Source organism: Amblyomma mixtum, chromosome 5 (genome assembly GCF_055824585.1).
Source record: "Amblyomma mixtum isolate Tamu chromosome 5, ASM5582458v1, whole genome shotgun sequence".
Taxonomy (NCBI): domain Eukaryota; kingdom Metazoa; phylum Arthropoda; class Arachnida; order Ixodida; family Ixodidae; genus Amblyomma; species Amblyomma mixtum.
In genome coordinates this window covers 4132118-4154542 of record NC_143016.1, presented here as the reverse complement: position 1 = coordinate 4154542, position 22425 = coordinate 4132118, and the positions used below count along the sequence as shown (strand labels likewise).

Below are 22425 nucleotides of genomic sequence, written 5' to 3'. Positions count from 1 at the left end.
CACAAAACACCAACGCATTAGCTCCTGGAGAGGAAATACACGGGAGGTTGATAACACTTCTTGCGAAGAGTCTTCGCGCCTTCGAATTTGTTGTAACCTGAGCTAATATTGAGCGTACCCTGGTTAGGAACTCCTCATTTTCCTGTTCGTGTCTCAGTTGTCTTGTTCGCATTTCATTTCTTGCTGATAGTACCTCTGAAGAGAAGCTTGCATCAGCATTTAAGTCTGCAGGTGCCGCCAATTTTTGATCGCGAGGCTGTCTTTCATCTTCTTCGGCGATGATGGTCGAAGCTCGCAACAGCCGCCACCTTGTCGATCAAAAGGCTTCTTGGACTGCAGAGCTGCCGCCTGTTCAACGACGAGATTGTCGTTTCCTGCAATTACAGGGGATTGCGAATTAGACAATGGTGAGACATTCCAGCGGCTAAGAAAGACACGTACGAAGGTAGAGAAGACAGGACGAACGCCGGACTTCAACTGAGGTTTATTCCACAAACAGGCATTATGTACAAAGGGGGCGCAAAGAGATAGTAATCCGCGACCGGATAGAAATCCATTATTAAACAAATGCAGAAGGCACGAGTGCCATGCCACTCATATTTGCTACACCGGCGCACCTTCTGTCTATAGCCTACTGGGCTGTACCAACACGTTTGCCTCGAGGTAATCTATTTCTTTTTTTGCGTAGCGCCACAGAAGGGCTGCTGACGCAGTTTTCTTTGTCATTGAGTATGCTGAAATCTTCAAAATGCCAGAGAGGCCTATGTGCAAAATTAAGCACACCAAACCTCTCGTTGAATGTGAAGCTGGTGTGGTGTACAGCATCCCCTCGCGTGTGGCAGACGGTACATCGTACAGACGGGACGCTGCATTAACGAACGCTTGCTAGAGCATTGCCGGACAGCTCATTCGTTAACTGGCGGAGGTCACCTAGCTGACCACATTCGCCGTTGCTCACACAGACCAGCATGCAAGGCGTTTTTGGAAAGGACAAGTGTGATGCACAAGTTTAAGGCTAAAAAGAGCCGATAAATTTTTGAACCTTTCAGTATATTCAATGACAAAGAAAACTGCGTCAGCAGCCCTATACTGTGGCGCTACGCAAAAAAGAAATAGATTACCTCGAGGCAAACGTGTTGGTTCAACCAGGCAGGCGATAGATATAAGGCGCGCCGATGTTGCAAACATGAGTGGCATGGCTCTCGTGCCTTCTGCATTTGTTTGATAATGGATTTCTATCTGGTCGCGGATTACTATCTATTTGCGCCCATACCTGTTTGTGAAATAAACCTCAGTTGAAGTCCGGCATTCGTCCTGTCTCCTCTACCTTGATCCGTGTCTTTTTTAGCCGCTCGAACGTCTCACATTTGTACTAGCAACCAACTAGCTCATGATAATCGCTTTATCGCGAACTTTTGCCACTTTTTAAGCGAGGCTTGTTTACACTCCTTCTTATAACTTTCTTTTTTTCGTAATGCCTAACGGCAAACAGCTAGAACAAAAAAAAAAAAAAACTTGCCCAGCTTTCTACGCTTTATGCGAATCAGAAACGGTGCTCAACGGTGCAATGGTGCCGAATTCATGTGGGGAAGGACGGGAAGGACAACGTAGTAAAGGGTTCTGTAATGTTTTCCACCACGTGGGGTTCTTCAACGTGCACTGACAGTGCACAGCACACAGCTACCATCGAACAATCATTGAAAGTGCGCAGCGCGGATTCGATCCCGCGACCTTGGACTTCGCAGCCTCGAACGCAAAAGCCATCATGGCGGGTTGAAACGCAGAAAGGACTCAGACATAACGAACGAAGAGACACCATTGCCGAAAAACGGAAAGAAAAATTTCACATCACGGTTTGAATTAGAGGAAGGTTTCGTGAAGCGTATGCATACGCGAGACATGAAAGAAGACCACAATACGCTACTTCTGGTAGACAAAGACTGTCCTGCGAAAACACTGAAAAAAGCTATAGCTGGCGTTCGGACTATAGCGCCGCAGCAAAAAAAAAAAAAAAAATCATCCGTTATCATGCAGCAGGAATCAAAATTAAGAGCACACCCATTTCATCCCATCTTATCTAACAGTTCGGTCTCTATAATTTCTATTAGAGCTTATTTTGGGGGATTTTCCCCTTCTTCAGGTAATTTTTGGTTCAAAATTTGACCTTAAGGGGATTTTCACGAGTTGACAGAGAGAGAGAGAGAGAGAGAAATTTTATTGATCTTTTCCGTTCAAAGGGGTGGTTCTCCCAAGTCCGGGTATCCAAGGACATTTTCAGCCCGCCAGGCCCTCTATACCAGCTAAAATTGGGTCAATGGGTCCCAGCTCGCCAGTACCGCCTCCAACAGCTTGGGGCTCCTGCTGTTTTGCTCAATATCTGGGTTTGCTTTGCTACATGCCCAGACTGCGTGGTATCCGATGGGTACCATCCCCGAGCAAAATAGTCCGCTGTCTGTTCGCAGCGCGAGCGCTCCGTTGTTGTTGTTGCCTTGGTGCATGGCACATACCCAGGACGGGGGATAGGCCAGGGTTCCGTCCCGCGCACTGCTGGCACTGCCCGCTCATCGTCGTCATCTACGATGCAGAAATCCGTGCTTTCGCATGCACTGACTCAAATGTAGTAAACATTCTCTGTAGTTTTTTCTGGCCAAATTGCATGGTATCCTGTTAAGGGGGCCCCAATGAGTATTTTGTCGGGCGGCGCTAGTTTTCACCTCTCTAGTCAAAAGTATCCAGGGCGTTTCACGTAACTTGAACCAAGGATTAAAAAAAAAGTGGTGCCCCAGAGCTGGTTGAAAACAAATGCATATTATTTCCCGTCATGTGGCGCTGCTGGGTATTTTCTAAAATTCCACTTAGCAAGATTTTAAATATTCGCTTTAGGGTCGCGTGCGTGTCATTAAGCTCTGGAGGAGGTTACAAACAACGGATCCAGTTTTTCGTAGCAACATATCTTTTACGTGGTCCTTTTTTCCCAACAATTAAAGAAAGCCCGCGAAATATGAAAAAAAAAAAAAACACGTGATTGCGCACTTGAGTGAACGAAGCGTGCGTGCCTACCGACTCGAGGTAAGCGGCCGACGCCGCTCTTGATCAGCACTGCCTTGATAGTGCGTCAGCACATTCTTCGTGAACATGGAATGCGCGCGCCGTGATGCGTGATAATTGAGAAGCAGGCCATTGACAGCCAGTTTAAACAGAGCTTCTATTGACCCATTGCATAGGCAAAACAAAAAAGGAAGGGAAAGCAGTGGAGTCGCGCATTTCAAGGTAGCCTCCGCTTTTTTTTTTTAATCTTTATTCAGACCGTCGAACTGAGCGGTGGCCGTTCACTTGGACACGGTCAGCGCGCACATTTCGTTCGCTCAAAACGCGGTTGGAAGCGCTGGAATATGGTAGCGCATGAGAGCAGCCGCGTGACTTTTTTTGTTTATAATTCGCGGGCTTTCTTTAAGCGCCAAAAAAAAAAGGACCTCGTAAGAGATACGTTGCTGCCAAAAACTGGATCGGTTCTTTCTTAACTCTCTCTGCAACTTAAGAGAACGCACGTGACCCTAAAATGAATAATAGCAAATTTGCATAATTAATCTTAGTGAACTAATTAATCGGAATTTAAAAAATACTTTTTTTTGAGGAGGGCCACACGACAGAAAACAATGTCTTTCGTTTCGCCCAGCTCCGGTGAGCCACTTTTCTTTTAATCCTTGGTGCATGTTACGTGAAACACCCAGTATATGTAATCCCCCCGTAGACAAGCCCAGGACCTGTCGGTGTGCGCAGCCTCGAGTGGCCCAGTCTGCGGCATCATTCCCTGCCAAGCCCATGTATGCTGCTGCCCATAAAACTATGGGTCTTCTAGAGATGTCCTTGCCACTTATTTACATCCGGCAGGCTTGTCTACTAACTTCCCCTTCCTGGAAGGCTCTGCACGCAGGGTAGGAGTCAAAGATGATTGTTGTTTCTATGCAAATGCGGTTTGCCTCTGTATGCTAGTGCGACTTCTGCTACTTGAATTTGGTCAGTCCGAATTGTTGATTTTTTTGCCTTTCTTATCCACAACCGTTGCTACTGTGGCAAAGTTGCCTCTGCATTTTCCAGCGTCTGTGAAGAGTATGGCCTACTCCACCTCGACTACGTTCTTCTCTATTGCTTTCTTGCGGGCCTGTCTTCTTCCTTGATGGTGTTTTGTATCCATGTTTTTTGGAACAGGTAGTACCCTAAACTCTGTTCTTTAGGCGTTGCTAAGATTGCAGCGTTCCTCTGATTTCCCTGGTGACCAGGCCTCGTACCCTAGTTTTTGTAGCACCTGTCTTCTGATACTTGATTTTTGTGGCTTGTTTTTTTGGAAAAACAGGAGAGCCTCTGCGTTGCTTAAACATCGCGAAAACGCCCATAGCCACTCTTCGTTTGGGGCGGATGCTGGTACAGCGAGAGCGATTTTGCACGCCTTTCTGATTTGCACTTCGGTTTTCTTCTCTTCTTCTTGTATTGTGATCACCAGGAAACGACCAGAAGATAGAGATGACCCAAATCCTAAACGAGCTTTGTGACTGAGGGGCACTCCCGTCTGAATGGAAACACGCAGAGATTATCAATCCCAATGCCGGGCAAAACCCCAAACATAAAATACCGGCCCACTCCACTGACACATGTCTAGGGAAATTGTTCGAGAAAATAGTAAATTACAGGCTCAAAAATACTCCCCAACACGATGTTCAGATCAGGAAGCACCTGTCAACCCAGGACATCATGCTGCATCTCAAAGAGGACATCCTCGATCGCATTTCCGGAGCGAATGAAGGAATCATTATGGCAACCGACCTCAAGGGAGCATTCGATAAAATCGGTCATCAAGCCATAACAAGTAGCCTATACAGGAGGCTATATTTGAAACGTACGTGTATTGCGGCTACTATAGTCTGGAGTTGGCGTTACAAGGCCGTCTCGTTTCGACGGAAATTGTTGTGAGGTGGTGAGCATGATCTGCAGTACAATTGGTAATGTTGGAGTATGTGCGAATAGGCGAAAGGGATGGCTTCTTGCTCTTCTGGTTTGGGATGGCCTTCCACTGGCGCCCGGATGACGTCCTTGGACTTTCGTATGAACGCGCACATTGCCAGGAAGAGACATATTTTTTTACCCTCGCACGCAGGCTGCGGGCGCGCTCCTACTCTCGACACCAGTCGCCATCTGTCGGCGCGCGCGGCCCGAGGGACTGCGGGTCGCTCCGGCGCCGCGCGTAGAACGCATGTTTACGTGTTCGCTTCTGCCGTTGCTGTGCTCCATCAGATAACCTATGAGGGTGTGTGCTGTGCGTCACTACTCGCATTTTCCCTCTTCCAGACAGTACTGCGGTTATCTTGTGCGCAGTTACTCGTTAACGTGACATCTGAGGGTAGTCGACCAGGTAGTGTACGGGCTGGAACCGGCACTTCTAAGCAGATTTCTGCTCTGTCGTGTCGTTTGTTGTCGCCTTTTACGTGCGATATCATCTATGATAATTTAATGCATCAGAATGTAGATCTATTGATTTGACTCAGTGGAGTAGTAACTGGATAGGAGTGCTGCAGACTGAAGGTTGTCCCGACGGAGCGCGTGTTTTCGATCACCAGTACGTGTTCGGCATCCTTGCGCTGAGCTTGCTCTTGTTCCCATTAAACACATTTCATGCACAGGATTGTAAGCACGACCGCTACCGATTTCAGCTGCTTTTTCCGCACGCATGTCAGAGGTATCTGGGGGCAAAGGTTTATCTATAGTATCTTTCTGCTGTTGGTATCTACCTTAGTTTGGTTTGATTTATTAAGGTTTTACGTCCCAAAGCGACTCAGGCTATGAGGGACGCCGTAGTGAAGGACTCCGGAAATTTCGACCACCTGGGGTTCTTTAACGTGCACTGACATCGCACAGTACACGGGCCTCTAGAATTTCGCCTCCATCGAAATTCGGCCACCGCGGCCGGGATCGAACCCGCGTCTTTTGGGCCGGAGCCGAGAGCCGTAACCACTGAGCCACCGCAGCAGTGCGGTATCTACCTTATTCATAGAAAAATATGCGCGATTTCATTACATTTCCACACTTAGCCAAATGGCTACGCAACGCTCTCACACGCGGCGAGAGCTCCTGAATAAAATAACGCGACTTCGGACCTCAGAATTAGTGAAAGCTGGATCAGCAGGTCATATCTATTCAAGCTTCGATAAATTAAGCGAAAGTACGTTTTTATGCACCAGGTTGCATAAACCATGACAAAATTTGTTTTCTGTTGGCGCTGCGACTCAGTTGAGCTCACAGCGGTAATTTGTTGATAAACTGGCGCGGCGACAAGAAAGCCCTGTTTGTGGAAGGGGGAGGGGGGGCCTTTATGGCCGGCCGGCAGGAAGGAATAAGAGTGCATGGGAATTGGAATTGCATGCTAGCCGCACACCTAATGCTTGATATTGAACAAAAAGTTTCTTTGCGGTGGAGCACCAAGACGGAATTCGATATAAGCACGAGCGCGTTCTAAGCGCCGGCACAATTAGCCTGAATGTCAAACTAAATGTCATTAAAACGCGTCAATGTTATCGCTGTGATAACTTAAATACTTCCTGCAACACAGCCACGCAGCGGAAGTATGCTCGACAATGTTTTTTAAGCGCCCGAAGCGCGGCTATATGCACGCGCGGCCGCGGAACTGCCGCAGCCCCCAAAGAGACGCACGCACCGCGGCGCGCCAGTCGGTGCAAAATGGCCGCGCCCGGGAAAGGCTAAAAAGAGGCGGGTCTGCGGGATGTGATGGGTGCGATGTAGTATGCGATGCGCGATAGTAGATATGCGTGTGTTGTGTTGGGGTTTGTGGCACGTAGGCAACTAAGGCCATCATGCGTCAAAGGCAAGGTTAATGTGTTTGTATTGTGGGAAAGAACTAAAGTGACTTAACATCTCTCAATTTATTCAGAAGCGACAGGTAGTTCGAGAGTCAGTGATTTCATTTTCATTTAATTTATTTTAGTTTTGAACATACAGCTAGGCTCTTTCGAGGCTGATGCAGATTACGTTACAGTGTGATGCTTTTAAACGCGTAAAAAACATTTGCAAAAATTTAGTTTACCCGAAAAAAAATTAGCATGGAAAGATACCTCCGGAAAACACATGTTGTAATGTTATTATAATATAATGTGTGTGCAGCATATAAAATAAGATCTCTTAACGAGTGAGTGTAATGCTGTAATTGTGTAATTACGCTGGAGTGTAATGGTTCAAATAAACAATTGTGACAGGTTAGAAAGAAAACTGTTCAGAGATTCAGATAACAACATTCTCAGGTAAAATATTCCATTCCCTAATCGCTTGCGGGAAAAATTAATAACGAAAGGTGTCAGTAAGAAACTTACAGTCCACTAAACGCAATGAATGTTTTGTTCTGGTATTCATTTTAGTCGAAGGAACTAAGTAACGCGCGGCTGTTATTTTTAGTGGAACGTTTAAGAGAAAGACGAACTTGAGGCGCGAGATTCGGGCGCGGTTATTAATAGTGGTCAGACTTGCTTTGTATAGCAATTCATTCGGAGAGTCATTACATCGATATTTGTTAGAAATAAATCTGGCTGCTTTCTGCTGAATGCTTTCTAACTTATTTATGCACTGCTATGTGCACGGCAACCAACATAGGATGTTGTACTCAACTACAGGATGGACAAGGGAACATTGCGCGTGTTTCAAATCAGAAGAGATCACAACTCCGGAATATTTGTATTCTTGAACTGCTTTTAAAGATCTGATTTCAACTTCACGCGGGTAAACGGGCGGTTTCTTTTTTCTTGATACAGTCATAAAATCTGATTTCTGGATATTCAACGGCATTTGCCACTCCCAACACCATTTTGTTATTTGACCAAGTGCTTAAAGTGACTTGGTCATCATGGGACTTAATTTCTTTGTAAATAATGCAGTTGCCTACGAACATTAGGAATGTTTCACTAAGATTTATCTCCAGGTCGCTGATGCAAAGGAGAAATAAGATAGGTGCTAACACCGTTCTCTAGGGAATTCCAGACATTAACATGGTCCGATGCGTGCCCGCTTTATTGCGCATACTGACATCCATGTGACAGATAATCCTTTATACAGTAGCACCTCCGATCGATCTCTCTATGACCTCCTGCTTAGGAAAACTTTTCAAACATGTGGTCCTGGGCCGCTTGCAGGAACACATGCACGAACAAGACCTATTCCCCAACTCTATGACTGGATTCCTCAGCCATCTCTCCACCCAAGACGTAATGTTAAGCTCTCGGAAGAAGCACCACACCCCGGGAACCCTAAGCGCAGCACGGCCATCTTGGCTCTCGATCTCAGAAAGGCCTTTGACAACGTTCACCATTCGGCCATTAGGGACGCTCTGTCGTAGGGGAACACACGCACTCCTACGAAGCGGCCTTCCCCGAAACCGACCGCGGTTCACTCTCCTCACCAACCTTCCAACTGGGCAGCAGAGGTACACCTCAGGGCTAAGTCCTCTCTCCATCGCCTTTAACCATTACACTCATTCCCATGGCGAAAGCCCTCACAATTATCCCCCATTTCTCCCACTCATTCTACGCGAACGACATTACGCTTTGGACATCCATTGGTTATGTCGGTCAAATGGAAGAAACCCTCCAGGCTGGGGCGGACATCGTTCCGACGCATGCCGCGGCGGTGGGCCTCGTCGGCTCACCGACTACTGCTCTTACAACCTCCAAGGTTCCGAACAGACATGGGTCCTCCGCCCAATATTAAAGTCAAAATCGAGGATCAACAAGTTCCCGAGGTCGATAAGGTGCGTGTACTGGGCATCATAATTCATAACAATCGTAGAATACTGCCACCATTACTGAGCTCACCAACCAGACCATGAGACAGATTCGACGAATTACGAACCGTCTCCGAGGTATGCGGGAACACGACCTCCGCCGCCTTATGCAAGGCTTCGAATAAATCGAGTCGTATACTCCCTTTCATGCTTGTTTCTTTCCAAGGTGGAGGAAGAAAAATAAATGCACTAATCAGGCAAGCCTATGGGGGTTCACAACACCCTAGATGAGCTTATCAAAGCCCATCGTACAGAATAACTCGAACGCCTATCATCCACGTCGATCCGGTCCACCATCCAGCTCGCCGAGAAGCCAGAGCCATGGCGTTGCACAAATACTATCACGAAAATACCAATGCGGTCTATGTGGATGCCGTAGAATATGCCAATCATCAAGCCTATGCCTTCAGCGTGGTTTCCAACACACTCCATCCTATAGTTTCTGGTTCGACCAAAGTTACATCCTCACTAGAGGCCTTGGCAATCTCCTCAACCACTTAAATAATAAATAAATAATAAATTGGTTTTTGAGGAAAGGAAATGGCGCAGTATCTGTCTCACATATATCGAAAGGGAGGAAGGTAGGAGTGAACTTCCACACTAATCTTTAGGGATTCAAAAACAGCAATCCGGAATTTTGTCAGAGGCACGGATTCGCACACCTGCTTTCAAAATTCTATTCAACTCCTATGGGTACCTGCTCATGCGGGCAGCCCTGGGAATGAAGCAGCCCATGCACATTTCAGCTCGAGCGCACGTCAACCGAGTAGGGCCATGAAGCTACAGACCCAGGCAGTGCACGAAAACGCCTGGTTACCAATAACTAAATTTCTCGGCTCCAGTATCGCCCCCTCCCCACAAATCCCTCTCTAAACTCAAACAGGTTACCTGGCGCCACTCCGATCCTATATACCTTGCAATCCCCAGCTCACCTTGCCCTTGTCTACCCCGGCGTTTTATCTTCTGAATGCACCCTCTGTGGAGCACCCAGAGCAGACTTTCATCATAATCTCTACATTTGCTCCGAGCTCCAGCCACCCTCCGAATGGCTACTCATCGACACAGAGCGATGGGAGATTCCGCTGTGTTCAGTTCGGACCCGGCTGCACAAAAGCAGCTGGCGGGCTGGCTCTAAGGGTCGTTGAGAACCACAAGCTCCCTACCACTCTACACGATATCGAGCCGACCCACCAGTATACGCTGTAATCATAAGACCCAAGAATCATCAATAAACGTTTTCACCACCCAGATGACGCCGCAACCGGGCAAGGGTTGCACCGCACTGCTGTACAGGTGTGTGGTGGTGGGTAAATATACAGGCGGGATTAGCGCCTATCATGTCCTTCAATAGCTTTTGAAGGACTTTATGACGAAAGCGAAGGCCTCGAACGAAGGCTCAAAGACGGTAAGCTTATTCAAGAAATACCTTACTATTTTCCTAGTAACATCTGTTGCGAGAAAAAATAAATCTGTTCTGGCCACCGCAACCGTTATACAGGACTCACCCAAGACTTCACACATTTTTTAAAGGACTACAGACACCTAATTTTATTACGTGTTTTCTTCTTTCCAATGATGTGTTCGTTAGACATTATAATACATGGATTACCGCGCGGTATTCGCCTACGACCGCCAAATAATTTATCACTGAATTTTTTTCTCGTGCTGTTTCAGTTTCATCAACCGAACAACGGCTGTGACGTGTAGGTGGTGCTTAGGTCGCTTGATGCACTAGAAAGACACTAACATAATCGCTGATACGTAGTTTTAATTCACTACAACACTTACGCCAGCCTTCTTCGGGACCTGTAATAACAAAAAAACGTGTCAGCAATTATACAGCTGATTTTTTTTTTTATTCCCCGCGTGAAGTGAACATCAACTACACGTCACAGCCACCCGGCCAACACCCTCTCAATACTTCAGCAAAATAGAGAGGGTGTCGGTACGGCAGTTCAAACCGAATACCACGCGGTGCTCAATGTATACCAATGTCCAACACATCGTTTGAAAGCACACACGCAAGCAAAACTTTGGTGTCTATAGTCCTATAAAAATAGGCTCTTTGAGTTAGAAGACAGTTTTGTCGGCACAGCATTGTAAACTAGTAGGTTGGTTAACCAATTCTGAATAGTTCCCTTTTCTAACTGTCAGGGTCCCCAATTCTTGAGAGGACTGCACACGCAGCCCAGCGCAATATCCATATCAGTTATTAGAATTTCGAAAACGCGGTTACCCTCGGCGCTGTGGCCCAAAAAATTTAGGCTATTTCGACGAGTTACGTGGACTAGAGAAGTCGCTTCTCGAAAGCGCATGCATTAGGACATCTTTAAACATCTTCACACAGGATACATCTTTAAACAGCCAAGCCGCCATTAGGCATCGCTTGCAAACTACTCATTTCTGAACCCGGTGTTGTGCAGCCTCTCCACGGGTCAGTACTCTAGCCAGTGTAAGCTGTACAAAACTCGGTAATAAAAAAAAAACTTGCCGGAGGATATTTGTGAAGTGGTATCAGACATCCTAGGCATACCACTAATTTATTGAGATCCTTTCACCCTTACCATCCTTCGCAGTACTTTTCGCTTTGCCAAGCTCTACCGGTTACGCTGACGACGCGCAAGCCAAAAAGGGGTGCCCAAATTCTGGGCTCTAAAAAAAAAAAAGGGGGGGGGGGGGGACAGGCATGTCTACAAACCGCATGTTGGAATAACTTTCTCTGGTTGCGAACAATGCAAATGCGTATTTAACGCTTGCGACACACAGCTCACCGAACGAACTCGCGAAAGCAGCAAACTACACAAGAACTTGCCCGAGGACTGATAAAAAAAAATGGTGGGGTTTGAACGCAGTTACACACAGTCGATGTGCGAAAGAAGGTGTTTAGTATGATTGGCTCATGCAGACACGCCTCGCGACAATATTTAGACGCACGTTAAACTGATCTGATCTGTTAGCACCGCAGATGGATGAAGACAGCATAGTGCTCTCGTGCAGTGGCCAGCTAAGCTGATCTTCTCGGGCCGCTGCGGGTACGGAACACAGTCGCGGCAATATTTTATTTCTGCACCCTAGAGGTCAGGGACGCCACAATATTCTTGGCTGGGTTTAACCCCGTGCAGTAATGTAAGCGCACTAAAAAAAAAAAGTGACCACAGCACAAATCCAGGAGCCAGAGGGTCACGGATGAAGGCAAATGTACAAGAGCCGCTGAACCGCCGCGGAAGACGGAACATTACACCTTTTAGAGAAGCTTGTGCCTGGTTTTGCGTCGACGATGGCTTGCAGCTGCTACGGTTCGAGGGTTCAAGAGGACTTGGGTAACTGCATGGCACTTCATACTCAATTCCTCCAGCGATCACTCCTGCTTCTGCCAACGAGGAGCAGAACGCCGCCATAATCACGGCAGCAGGGAGCTGCTGAGGTTTTGACTGTACATACCGATCGAGGTCATGGCATCTTAATGTACCACAAATCTCAAGTGCTACGCGATGTCAGTGCGAACGCGAACCCCTGATAGCAGAAATTGATCCAGCACTCAAACTATGGTGTGCGTCTATGCCCACACACAGCTTCTGGACATGCCTCATACCCCATATATAATGTAACGTAATGACCAGGATGCACAAGAAACAAACATTTCACTGGTTATCATAACACAGGATAAGGTCCACTGCGTTTCTTGTCTTCAATGCTTAGTCCCACATATAGTCAAGCCAGTGTCTAGCATATACTGCTCAAAAAAAAAAAAAATGCACATAACGATTTGCTGCTTCCGTGCTCATGCCTACATGGTGGCAATAAGTGGCCAGATGGGCTTGATGTCAAAAGGAGGCCTGGATCCAATGCAACTCTGTGTAGTGGATGAAATGACCTGCCGAATGCCGATGCATCTTTGCTACAACACCCAGCGAGTGAACGAAGGCGTGAAGCGAACAGCTCTCGCATCAACAGCTGGGAAGCAACGTGCCACCACTTCATGCTCACGGATGAAATTCACTCCACGTAAATTAACACAACCAGTGTCGCCCCGGCTGCCCTACGGTGCCAGCAAGAGATGGACTCTTGTTTCAGAGAGCGGAGATGTGGTGCCTTTATTGGTGGGCCGTAGCAAAACGAAATGAAAGGGGAGCTTGGCGCTGTCTGTACACGCGGGAGTCGAACGACGAGGCAGAGGTCTCACTCCTTGTTGCCGCTGCTCTCCAAGTCAGGGATCTCTGCACAGACAGAGGCCACACACACACTTGCCATGGGACACAAACACTTCCATCCAGAGATGAAAAATATTTCCCTCCACAGCAACAACTGTTTACGCTGTTTCCCAGACATCATGGCGGCCTTGTCCAAGCAAGCGTGCAAAGGGAAAGGGTAAAGGAGGCGAAGGTACTGTCCACTGGTCAAGTGCCTGCGAGCCTCTTGAGCCCAGACTGCATGAACACTACAGAGGAGTACGCGCCCACATGTATGCCGAAGGTGGCCTCTGCATGCGCATAGAGCCCAGATCTGTACCTGCCAAATAAGGGTGCACGGGCCAGAAGCGGCACACCGGCAGGCGCTAAGAGGAAGGCATTACTTCCGGGACAAGACTTCGGGCTGACTGCAGCTGCTCTCCGCCGCACAAAATTCTCTAATCACGCATGGTGGCACGGTACGGAAGGGAGTCAGCACAAGGCATGTAGGGAGTAGTGGGTATGATGGCATGTGGGGTTTTACGTCCCGAACCTGCATGCAGGCTTTAGGCATGCCACCGTCAAGGGGTCTGGATTGTGTTGGCCATTTGGGTTCTAACGTGCACTGACATCGCAGAGCACACAACCGGGATTTGACACCTCGTCCTCCGTATCACCAGGCAAAGCCATATTGAGGCACTGCGGCAGGAGACACAAATGTGGTGGCAAATCTGTACACTCTTAATGCAATTTTGAAGGTAAATACTACAGGCCTAACCTACTCTGGCTGAACTGTTCTAAAGCAGATTATTTTGGCAAGAAGGCTGAAAAATATATATTAGCATAGTCTGCCAATGATGCCTCAATCCTGCAATAGTCACTTTTATCACAGATTAAGCGACTGTCACACCAGGAAAAAAAAATGATTGGTCAGATTTAACCAAAACAAACAGGATAACCTTCAAATCGTGCTAGACTGTAGAAAGCACGGCAGGCTGCTCTTTCCGCGCATGTGCCTAGTGCCATCCATTCTCACTAGCTTTTGGTGACAGTTCTAAAAGTGTGGTGGCCACACGCTCCCAGTTCCCCTCTAAGTCAGAAACTGCCTGTTGTACCTGCCAGATATTGGTTCATATAAGCGTAAACCAATTGGAGGACGCAGCTCCCGTAACAGGCTGATTCACCTGCTGCAGCTGCTGTCGTTTTCTGTGCCCCGTGCCACTGTCCGATCAAGCAAAATGGCGCAAGCGCAGCCGCTGTTGGAAGCACAAGCCTTTTCGTTCTCCTTGGAGCATGCAGTTAGCCCCAGGCACATTGTACACTTAAATGATATACTGCTGACAAGCAGCAGTAGAGCATAAACCACTTGAGCAATGATAAACCCCCTTGAGTGACGGTCAGTCCTAGGCAGAAGCTTCGTGCCAGAGAAAGCAGATACAAACGTTCATTCTGCTGACAGAGGCAAAGCGACGCAGGCACAATGATTCCCTAGAAACGTGGCACAGCATTCCCTCCTCAGTTAAAAAAACAATCCCGCTACACGTAAGTGACATGCAACTTCATGTTTAACTCTCATCAGATGGCCCTATTAAACATGCAACTGCTTCCAGCCAAGCTCAGGCTTACAGGAAGCAGCATACATCGCTGCGGCATGATTACACATTGAGCTCGTGCTGCATCGTCATTTCTCAGCAGATAACAGTAATGCTGTCATATGCAACAGTTTGCTGCACATTTGCACCTTCTTCCTGCCGGTGCTTACTATCCCAGCAGGAGCCAGACAATGAAAAAAGGCGTAAATATAGACCCCCTTGACTATCAGTAAAAAAAACCCAGGGTACCTGAGCGCACAGCTTCTGAAACGTAAAACTTGCAAGTGGCAAAGAGTTTCATTTATTGCTTTTGAATTGACTGCTTCTGACCAGTAGCCACCAAGTTTCAAATGTCCTGGTACTAACCATTATGGATTCTTGGAAAAATGTTGGCCCAAAATGGGTTGCAATTTAAAGGGACTGTGCAATAAATTAATTGAGATTATGTAAACCAGACGAGTGACAGGCATTCCATCACTCGTCACCCCAGCGCAAGAATTTTTGAGCTAGCATCAATAACAACGAAGTTCCTGGTGCTGAGCACCAGGAAAAAAATAAAGAACACAGCTCTGGGACTGGGCCCCGCCCATGAATACATCATTCGCTGACGTTCGGTTTGCGACTTTCGGTTGTCGCACCCAGACCCAGCACCCCAACAGCAGGGTCAGCAACGTCTCTCCGATCTCTCATCGCCTTCTGGATTGTGGCGCGCGTCGGATTTCTTTGCTTGTCACTGCGACAAAGGCACTGCGAGTGGCTCCCGAACTCCCGACAGAAAGGGGTGGCAGAGGTAAATTGAAAACACATGCGTGAAGGCAATGCCCTGGCTCGCGCTTGCCCGAGCAGACGATTTTTACGGCTACCAGAAGCGTGCCCGTGACGTCGTGGCTGCCGTGACTCCAGCGAATGACAGCGTGTGGTGGCCTGCCGACGTCACGAGGCTAGTGACGCCTATTTTCAAGATTTTAGTTTCAAAATCGATTACTACAAAGACACCAATCAGCCCGCAAATTTTAAAAAACGCGGTTTTTAAAAATTCACAGTAAATTGCCGGCTCAGTTCCAAAGACTCATACTTGGTGTGAATGCTTCTTAGCATCATTTCTAAGTATTGAAAACATTTACAAGTGACTTAATTTATTGCATAGTCCCTTTAAGCATCTGCTCCACGCATTTTCTGTGTGCATGGATCAATGATCAAAAGCAGTGCCAAAGCTGTACCTCACTAGGGTGGGTGGGAGAGTGTGGGGGCAATTTAACATTACCATACTGTGCATGTGCAATTTGAGTAATAAGCTAGTATATTTTAAAAACTCCAAATGAAATGTAACCATAATCTAGTCATAAAAGATTCCAATTCATAACATTACATAGGAAAAAAAAAAATCCCATCAAAAAAATGCAAGAGCACAATTGCAATGTCGCAGGAAACAAAGCAGCTACACAACTGCAGAACACAGAAGTCAGCACTCACCTTCATCATCACTGTCTCCAGTTGGCTCCTGAAAAGAAAACAGGTAAAGAAAACCTATTAGCCCAACGGTAACCATGGCCCACATCCTAATAGAAGCACAACAGGATTACACTGGCCTCTGCCTCATTGCGACGACACCACGAGTCTGGGCCCATTGAGAAAGGCTGCGATCTGATACTGTATCATTCGGTGTCACATGATTGTTGCCATCACCGCCATCTGCACAGCCTAAACATCCTCTGAATGTGACCTTATCACCCAACTATAGTATAAGGTAAACTGTTATCAGGGTGCCAGTTAACCTAACCTGCCCTTAACACTGATTCTGTCAGAACTTTCCATTTTGCAACAAGGCCAAGTGTAGGACAGGTACAAAACTTCCATATACACCACTGTCGAGCAAATACTGCCATCAGCGTCAATTCCTCTTAGGCCTATCTCATTCTCAGCAACACCTGTGCACAGCACAGCAACAGGCATGTCATCTATACTTTCTTGCACCATGAGACAATTGCCTACGAGTGATTTCCTTCATTTTTTTGCTGAACTTGTGCTTCATACAATATTTTGGCTGTGGCTGCAAGTGTTTTGAAACTTCTACCACCAACGCTCTAGTCACAAAATGGCACCTTGTGTGCAGTGCGCTGCACCTTGTATGCGCCTAGCCGAAAAAAAGTGTGCGAATGTCCGCCAATTAGAGAGCACCTCTTAGTCACATGTATTCAGTAACGAACAAAGGTGCACAATGCAACCCTTTTATGGGACTGCATTTTTTTTTTTGTCTAAGCCAATACATGAAAAGCAGCAGAAGCGCAGGGGAAATTGCAGACCAGAAATCAGTCTTTCAAATGAGATCAAGACTGAGTCATTCATTGCCATGGAAAAGGCGCTGTATTTATTTGAAAAACACCTTTTTTGCGTCAAGTTGGTGCGCAAATTAAGGTCACTAGTGCCTCTTAAACCAGAATTACAGCATAAATGCTGATTCACAGAATGAAAATACTTCATAAACACAATCGAAAACCTCAGATTTTAAAATTGCCATTTCCAAAAATCAATTCTTTGACACTTTCTGGCATAAAAGACTTTTGTTTGCCCTTAATATTAATAACAAAAAAAGCAGATTCTGAACCTGAAGAGAACATGAAAAAAGACAAATTAAGAAAGAATCATTCGATGATAATTCAAAAGGGAGCACCTTATTGACTGAAGCGAGACAAAGATGTCTTAGAAGTAAAGGCTACAAAAAAATTTTTACCAGGATAACAGGCAATGTGCGATAACCCTGCAGAAGCAATCGAGTAATTTTGCTAGAATGAGGAAGAATCCAACAGCACCCATCCACAATGGTTTCTGGCATATCTCCCAAGCCTATTTTATTTTATAGTTAGGCTAGTTGGTGAAATGAGAACACAGAAAAAATAAAATAAATAAATAAAACTGCACATAGAAACAGGACAAGGAAGGGTCAACACACACTGTTTGTGTCATCTTTCTATTAAGGGGGACACTGGTCTTTGTCACCATAAAATGACTAAAATTGATTTTCTAAAAATTGCACTTTTCGAATTTCCAGCTATTATCCTCCAACTGCACCAATTTTTCTTTCCTGCTGAAAATCAGTACTTCGCCCATAATATTAAATTTACATCACTGTGTGGGCTGAATTTGAGCAGGAGCAGATTAATGGATTTAATGGCATAAAAATTTTGGACACCCGGCTGTCTTAGTATGCAGACACCTAGACATATAGAACAGATAAAGATGTCATTCTATTTAGTAAGGGAAGCTGAAGGCAGTGCTTACAATAAACAAAGCACAATCCTTCACAGTTCAAAAATTAACAATTATGCAAAGTTCATCTATGCATGATATTCACACCTTGACAGTCGCTATTCCAAGTGCTGCAAAATTATTAATTGGGGTAAAATGAAAAAACTGCTTTGATTATTGCACTCTTTACTCTTCAGCCAATGTAGCCATGCATTAAAAATGATTTTTTATTGAGCCATTTTTTTTGCACCAAGGTAGTAATCAATGAATAATTAAAATTAGTTAAATTACAAACTAATTTATTAGGAAAAGAAACACCATATTTGAAATCAGCATAAAGAACTAACAAGGTGATCCAGTTCCATTAGTATTGTATTGGAGTGTAAATAAGGAAATTAGATCTAAGACCAGTGTCCCCCCTTAAATCAGCAAGCCAAAGTAGGGGTTGGAGGCCAAAGAAACGAACGTACCATGTCAGGTGCGTCATCGTCACCCAGGCCACCCATGGAGCGCATCATCTCCTCGAAATCCCCTCCACCGGGGCCCAGCTCATCTCCCGAGTCATCCTCGTCGACCCACTTGTTGAAGTCCACCTTGAGCCAGTGGTGCTTCACTTCGTCCTTCAGCAGCCGCTTCCAGAAGGGACCCTCTTCTGCCTTGGCCAGCACAAACTCTGTGCCCCGCGGCCGCACCACATACTTGCTCTCTTCGGGCTGTCAGAAAATAATAAAACCCCTTACAATTGGCACCATCACCACTGCCATACAGCTGATCCCATCACTTCACCAAAATGAAGACCGCCTATATGTGCAATTTCATTGCTGGAGTAGCACTCTCCACTGATACGAGCTCAGCAATCGCATTGTGCATGCATGAGTATGGGCCGCTATTAATGCCACACACATCCTCTGCCCAGCAAACAGGTGATGTTTCAAGGAACTGCCCAGACAAATCCACCAGTTTCCTGTGCGCAAAAGAGGAATAGGACTTTATTTAAACTGCATCAGAATGATTAGCACAAAGCAACCTTGCAAGTAGGTATGCTATGACCACCGCTTCAAATTCCTTCTGGATTTCGCGAGAAAGTATCGTACGCATTTTTCAAACACACTGCTGTTTCTAGCTAAAAAAGAAGAGGCCACGAATTATTACATTTGCCGTAATACATTGCTTTTCATTATCTATTACTCCTTTTTTTAAATGCAGACAAATACAATTGTAGATGAAAAATTTTTTTTGAGAGAGATACCTGCACATACACTACTTTTCACACACACATATTGCAAGGCTGTCACATACAGAGCGAATTGGGCCTCTTAAGACGGAGTCCCTTTTCTAAAGCTTTCTATTAGTGCACAGTGTCATGCGGGGGCCTTAGCTCCACACAATATTCTCATGGTGGTTCACAAGTATCAATATAATGATGAAGTCTTGAATTTTCAAGGCAATTTCTGTGCGTTTTTTGAAGGCAAAAGTGAAATTTCGCACACTATCAGGAGACAATGCACTGGCACCAAGCACTCCATGTACTGGAATTTGACAAGTGAAAAGTCTGCAATAACCTTATTGTGGCTACAAACATTTGGCACTCACTACTACCATCATATTCCCAGTGGGTTAGCCAGTAATATACTGCCCCCTTGCATCCAGTGTATGTAGCTCTGAGCAAGTAGAAAAGGCCAAACAACAGAACACCCCAGCACCTGCTTTTAGCATTCCTCACCTTGATGGGGTGCAGAAACCTAAGCGTCACTTCGTGTGGCTTGGAATCTACTCCCCCTGTCCCTTTGAAGTGTAAGGAGTCTGCGGAAAGGTTGATAGTGGGGTTTTTGCAATCCTCCAGGGCCACTTTGATGTAGACTACATTCTTGCGCTGTGCCCACAATACAGGGGGAACGGGGAGACTGGAAGAAGAAAAAAAAAACACTTCAGTCAGTTTCTATCCAATCCCCCACAGTGCTGCATCCGTAAAATTGCGCACCAGAGTCAAAGTAACTGTACACTGTCGCCCACTTATAAAGTTAACATTGGAGCACGTAGCCGAGTTAACAGGGGCAGCAAGAGCTATTGGTGGGGTTTTCAGCGAGTCATCTGCCAACCCACCAGCACCATCGGAATATGCTTGCTCTAGAGCGAAGAGAGCTTTGCTTTTGCTCTGCACACACCAAACATGCAGCGGGAAAGTTGTTCTGAACAGAACTGGTGGAACACAGCTACTATGAAGCCCGGTCTCTGCATTTAGATCACCACTGCAGCCACAGAAACAATGGCTCCTTCTCATTGCTTGGAATGCTGACAAAAGTAAAGGCAATTAAAGAAAAACACTTTCACCTGCAAGTCAAAACAGTACACTGCAACACTACCTATTATTACCTGCAGTGCTGTACAGGTGCTAGCACTTTCGACTGTGAAAAGCCAGAATAGACCACTCATGAACCAGTGCCTTCATCCTCCAGATGTGGTGCTGCAGAATCTGTGCTAATTACATGGCGCAGTCCAACAGAGGTGCAGGTCAGAGGAAATTTGTTAGTTACCTTTGCACAGAAAAAAGTCAGTAGGTTAATAGAGCCGAAACCAAAAGAAACCTAAAGGTTTCCACTTGGAACTGCACCATGTTACTAGAGTTGCTGGAAAGAACACCGTGGTGATCAGAACGTCGCATAGCAAACAATAACGAATACAAAAAAAAATCATGCTTCTGCTATATCAAATGCTTTTGAGTACGCCCCTTACTGCACTTGTATTTAGAATTGGTCGGCCAAAGGACTATGAAATGATTGCAATGGTTGCATTCTTATACTATGAATGGCTTACACGTGACACAAGTCCAATGCATAACTTGTTGTCTGCCACCACTGCAATGTCAGTACATTGTTTATTTATGGGGGTTTAACGAACCAAAGCGACGCCAGCTATGAGGCATATCGAAGCCTAATCGTAGGCTAATTCAGTACTGTTGTACTTCAAGTTCTGGGTCCACCTTGAGGCGCAAAAGGAGGGTTTTCGCTCAGCAGGTTTGGAAATAACGGCTCATCAGTGGGAGCGGCTTCACAGATTGGCTGGTTCAGCCCTCCATGCCAGAGGACAGCACAGCGTTCTCTTAGCAGAGCATACTGCTTGTCAACCCAAGTGTGCGCAAGTTGAAGAGGAAAGCCGCAGCAGGGGAAAAAGATAATCTCCCCAAAGAGAGCACACACAGAAGAAGTCACGAGAAGTGTGAGTCACGGGCTCTGCCCCCACCTCGGCGTTTTACTACACTACACAAAAATGAAATTATTCGCAAAACCTATTCCCAACAAAATGACTTGTCTAATACTTTAAAGTCGACTTAAAATAACACCAAGAGCAACCCACTGCAGGAATTCAAGAGATCCGTGTGCTACTTGCATGCTTATCAGGTAGCGGACGAAGAGAGAACCATCCCACCATGGAGTATGAAGCCGACAAAAGCTGACAAAGTACAAACTTCCGAGTGTTTTCTAATCAATAAATGAGCAGTCATCAAACGCTACCAAGGCCACTGATAGCGCAAATGAGAACGATTATGACTTAAAAGCAGTTGTTGGCACTGACCAACCGATACTGCCGAGCATTTGATAGGATGCTCCCGTCCGCTTCAACGTCAGTGTTTAAAAAACAGCAATTCGACAGTCTCTGGTGTCCGAGCGAACAATCGCCTTATTTCTGGCGACAGGGTAAACGGTGTACTGCATGAGTCGACGCACGGCGGTAATATGACGAGCATAAAAATGGCAGCATACTAGGTGCGTTGGATGCGCTGTGGCTTGGCAAACGACAGACAGACGCGCCTGTTTTCCCTGCCACAGTCTGCTGCACAGTAGTTTTGTCACTGCGGATGTAGCTGCGGTAGCAGCGGCTTGGTGCAGGCGTGACGCGGTGTAGCCGAACCGCAATCGACACAGCCGACACTGTTTTTTACCTCAAAAACGCTTGGCTCACGCGAGTCACGCCGCCGGCTTCAGCCGCGTAGGTGCACCGGGTGCTCTTACACTGCAGCTCAAAAGAGAACTCCGCTCAGCAGCGCCTGTCAGCGAGTCTAATAAAATTAACCACTTCGCCCAGGTGACCACACAACGAAGAATCACATAATCGCGAAAAATTGCCAATAAAAGACCGACTAGGCCTAGCCCCATGGGCGGCTAACGGAGCGCGAACCTTCTCGAACAAACGCGCAGGTGGAGCCACGATACTTGACCGCAACTTTCGCCGCATCTCGCTCATGTTTTTCCAGAAAAAAGAAAAACTAGTAGCCCTGATCTCAGTAAGCCAACACGCATAAATCTGCTCGCCGCGTGTTCATTCATACTCACGGTGTTGTTGCGGCCTCGCCTGTCATCTTTAGCTCACACCGGTGCTGCTGCGCCCTCGCAGACTGATAGGACTCGCGCAACTCGCGTCTCTCGCGCACTTTCACGTTAATAACTCCGCAGAAAGATAGTTTCTTATTACTTTGAACAAAATTAAACAAAAACCCATAATAAAACAAAAAATTATAATTTACTATTTTAATTTAGAATTTGTTTTCATTTAAGGTACTAACAAAGATATTTTGTGCGGAACT

At 46.2% G+C, this 22425-nt stretch overlaps 1 protein-coding gene across 2 annotated transcripts; it reads right to left on the bottom strand.

Annotated features, from left to right (window-relative positions):
- Positions 1 to 204: 204 nt before the first annotated feature.
- p23 (cytosolic prostaglandin E synthase) lies at positions 205 to 22297 on the bottom strand. 2 transcript variants are annotated; one of them, XM_089543108.1, is made up of 5 exons: positions 22175 to 22297; positions 19567 to 19747; positions 18314 to 18556; positions 16071 to 16098; positions 205 to 374 (listed from the first exon to the last, which is right to left on the bottom strand). In XM_089543108.1, exons 1-5 carry the CDS (start codon positions 22198 to 22200, stop codon positions 220 to 222), a joined length of 633 nt encoding a protein of 210 aa, XP_089399234.1. In that variant the 5' UTR covers positions 22201 to 22297; the 3' UTR covers positions 205 to 219. The 2 variants fall into 2 exon arrangements, with proteins under 2 accessions (XP_089399234.1, XP_089399235.1); XM_089543109.1 differs by lacking the exon at positions 205 to 374 and adding an exon at positions 12914 to 13053.
- Between the last annotated feature and the right edge of the window lie 128 nt (positions 22298 to 22425).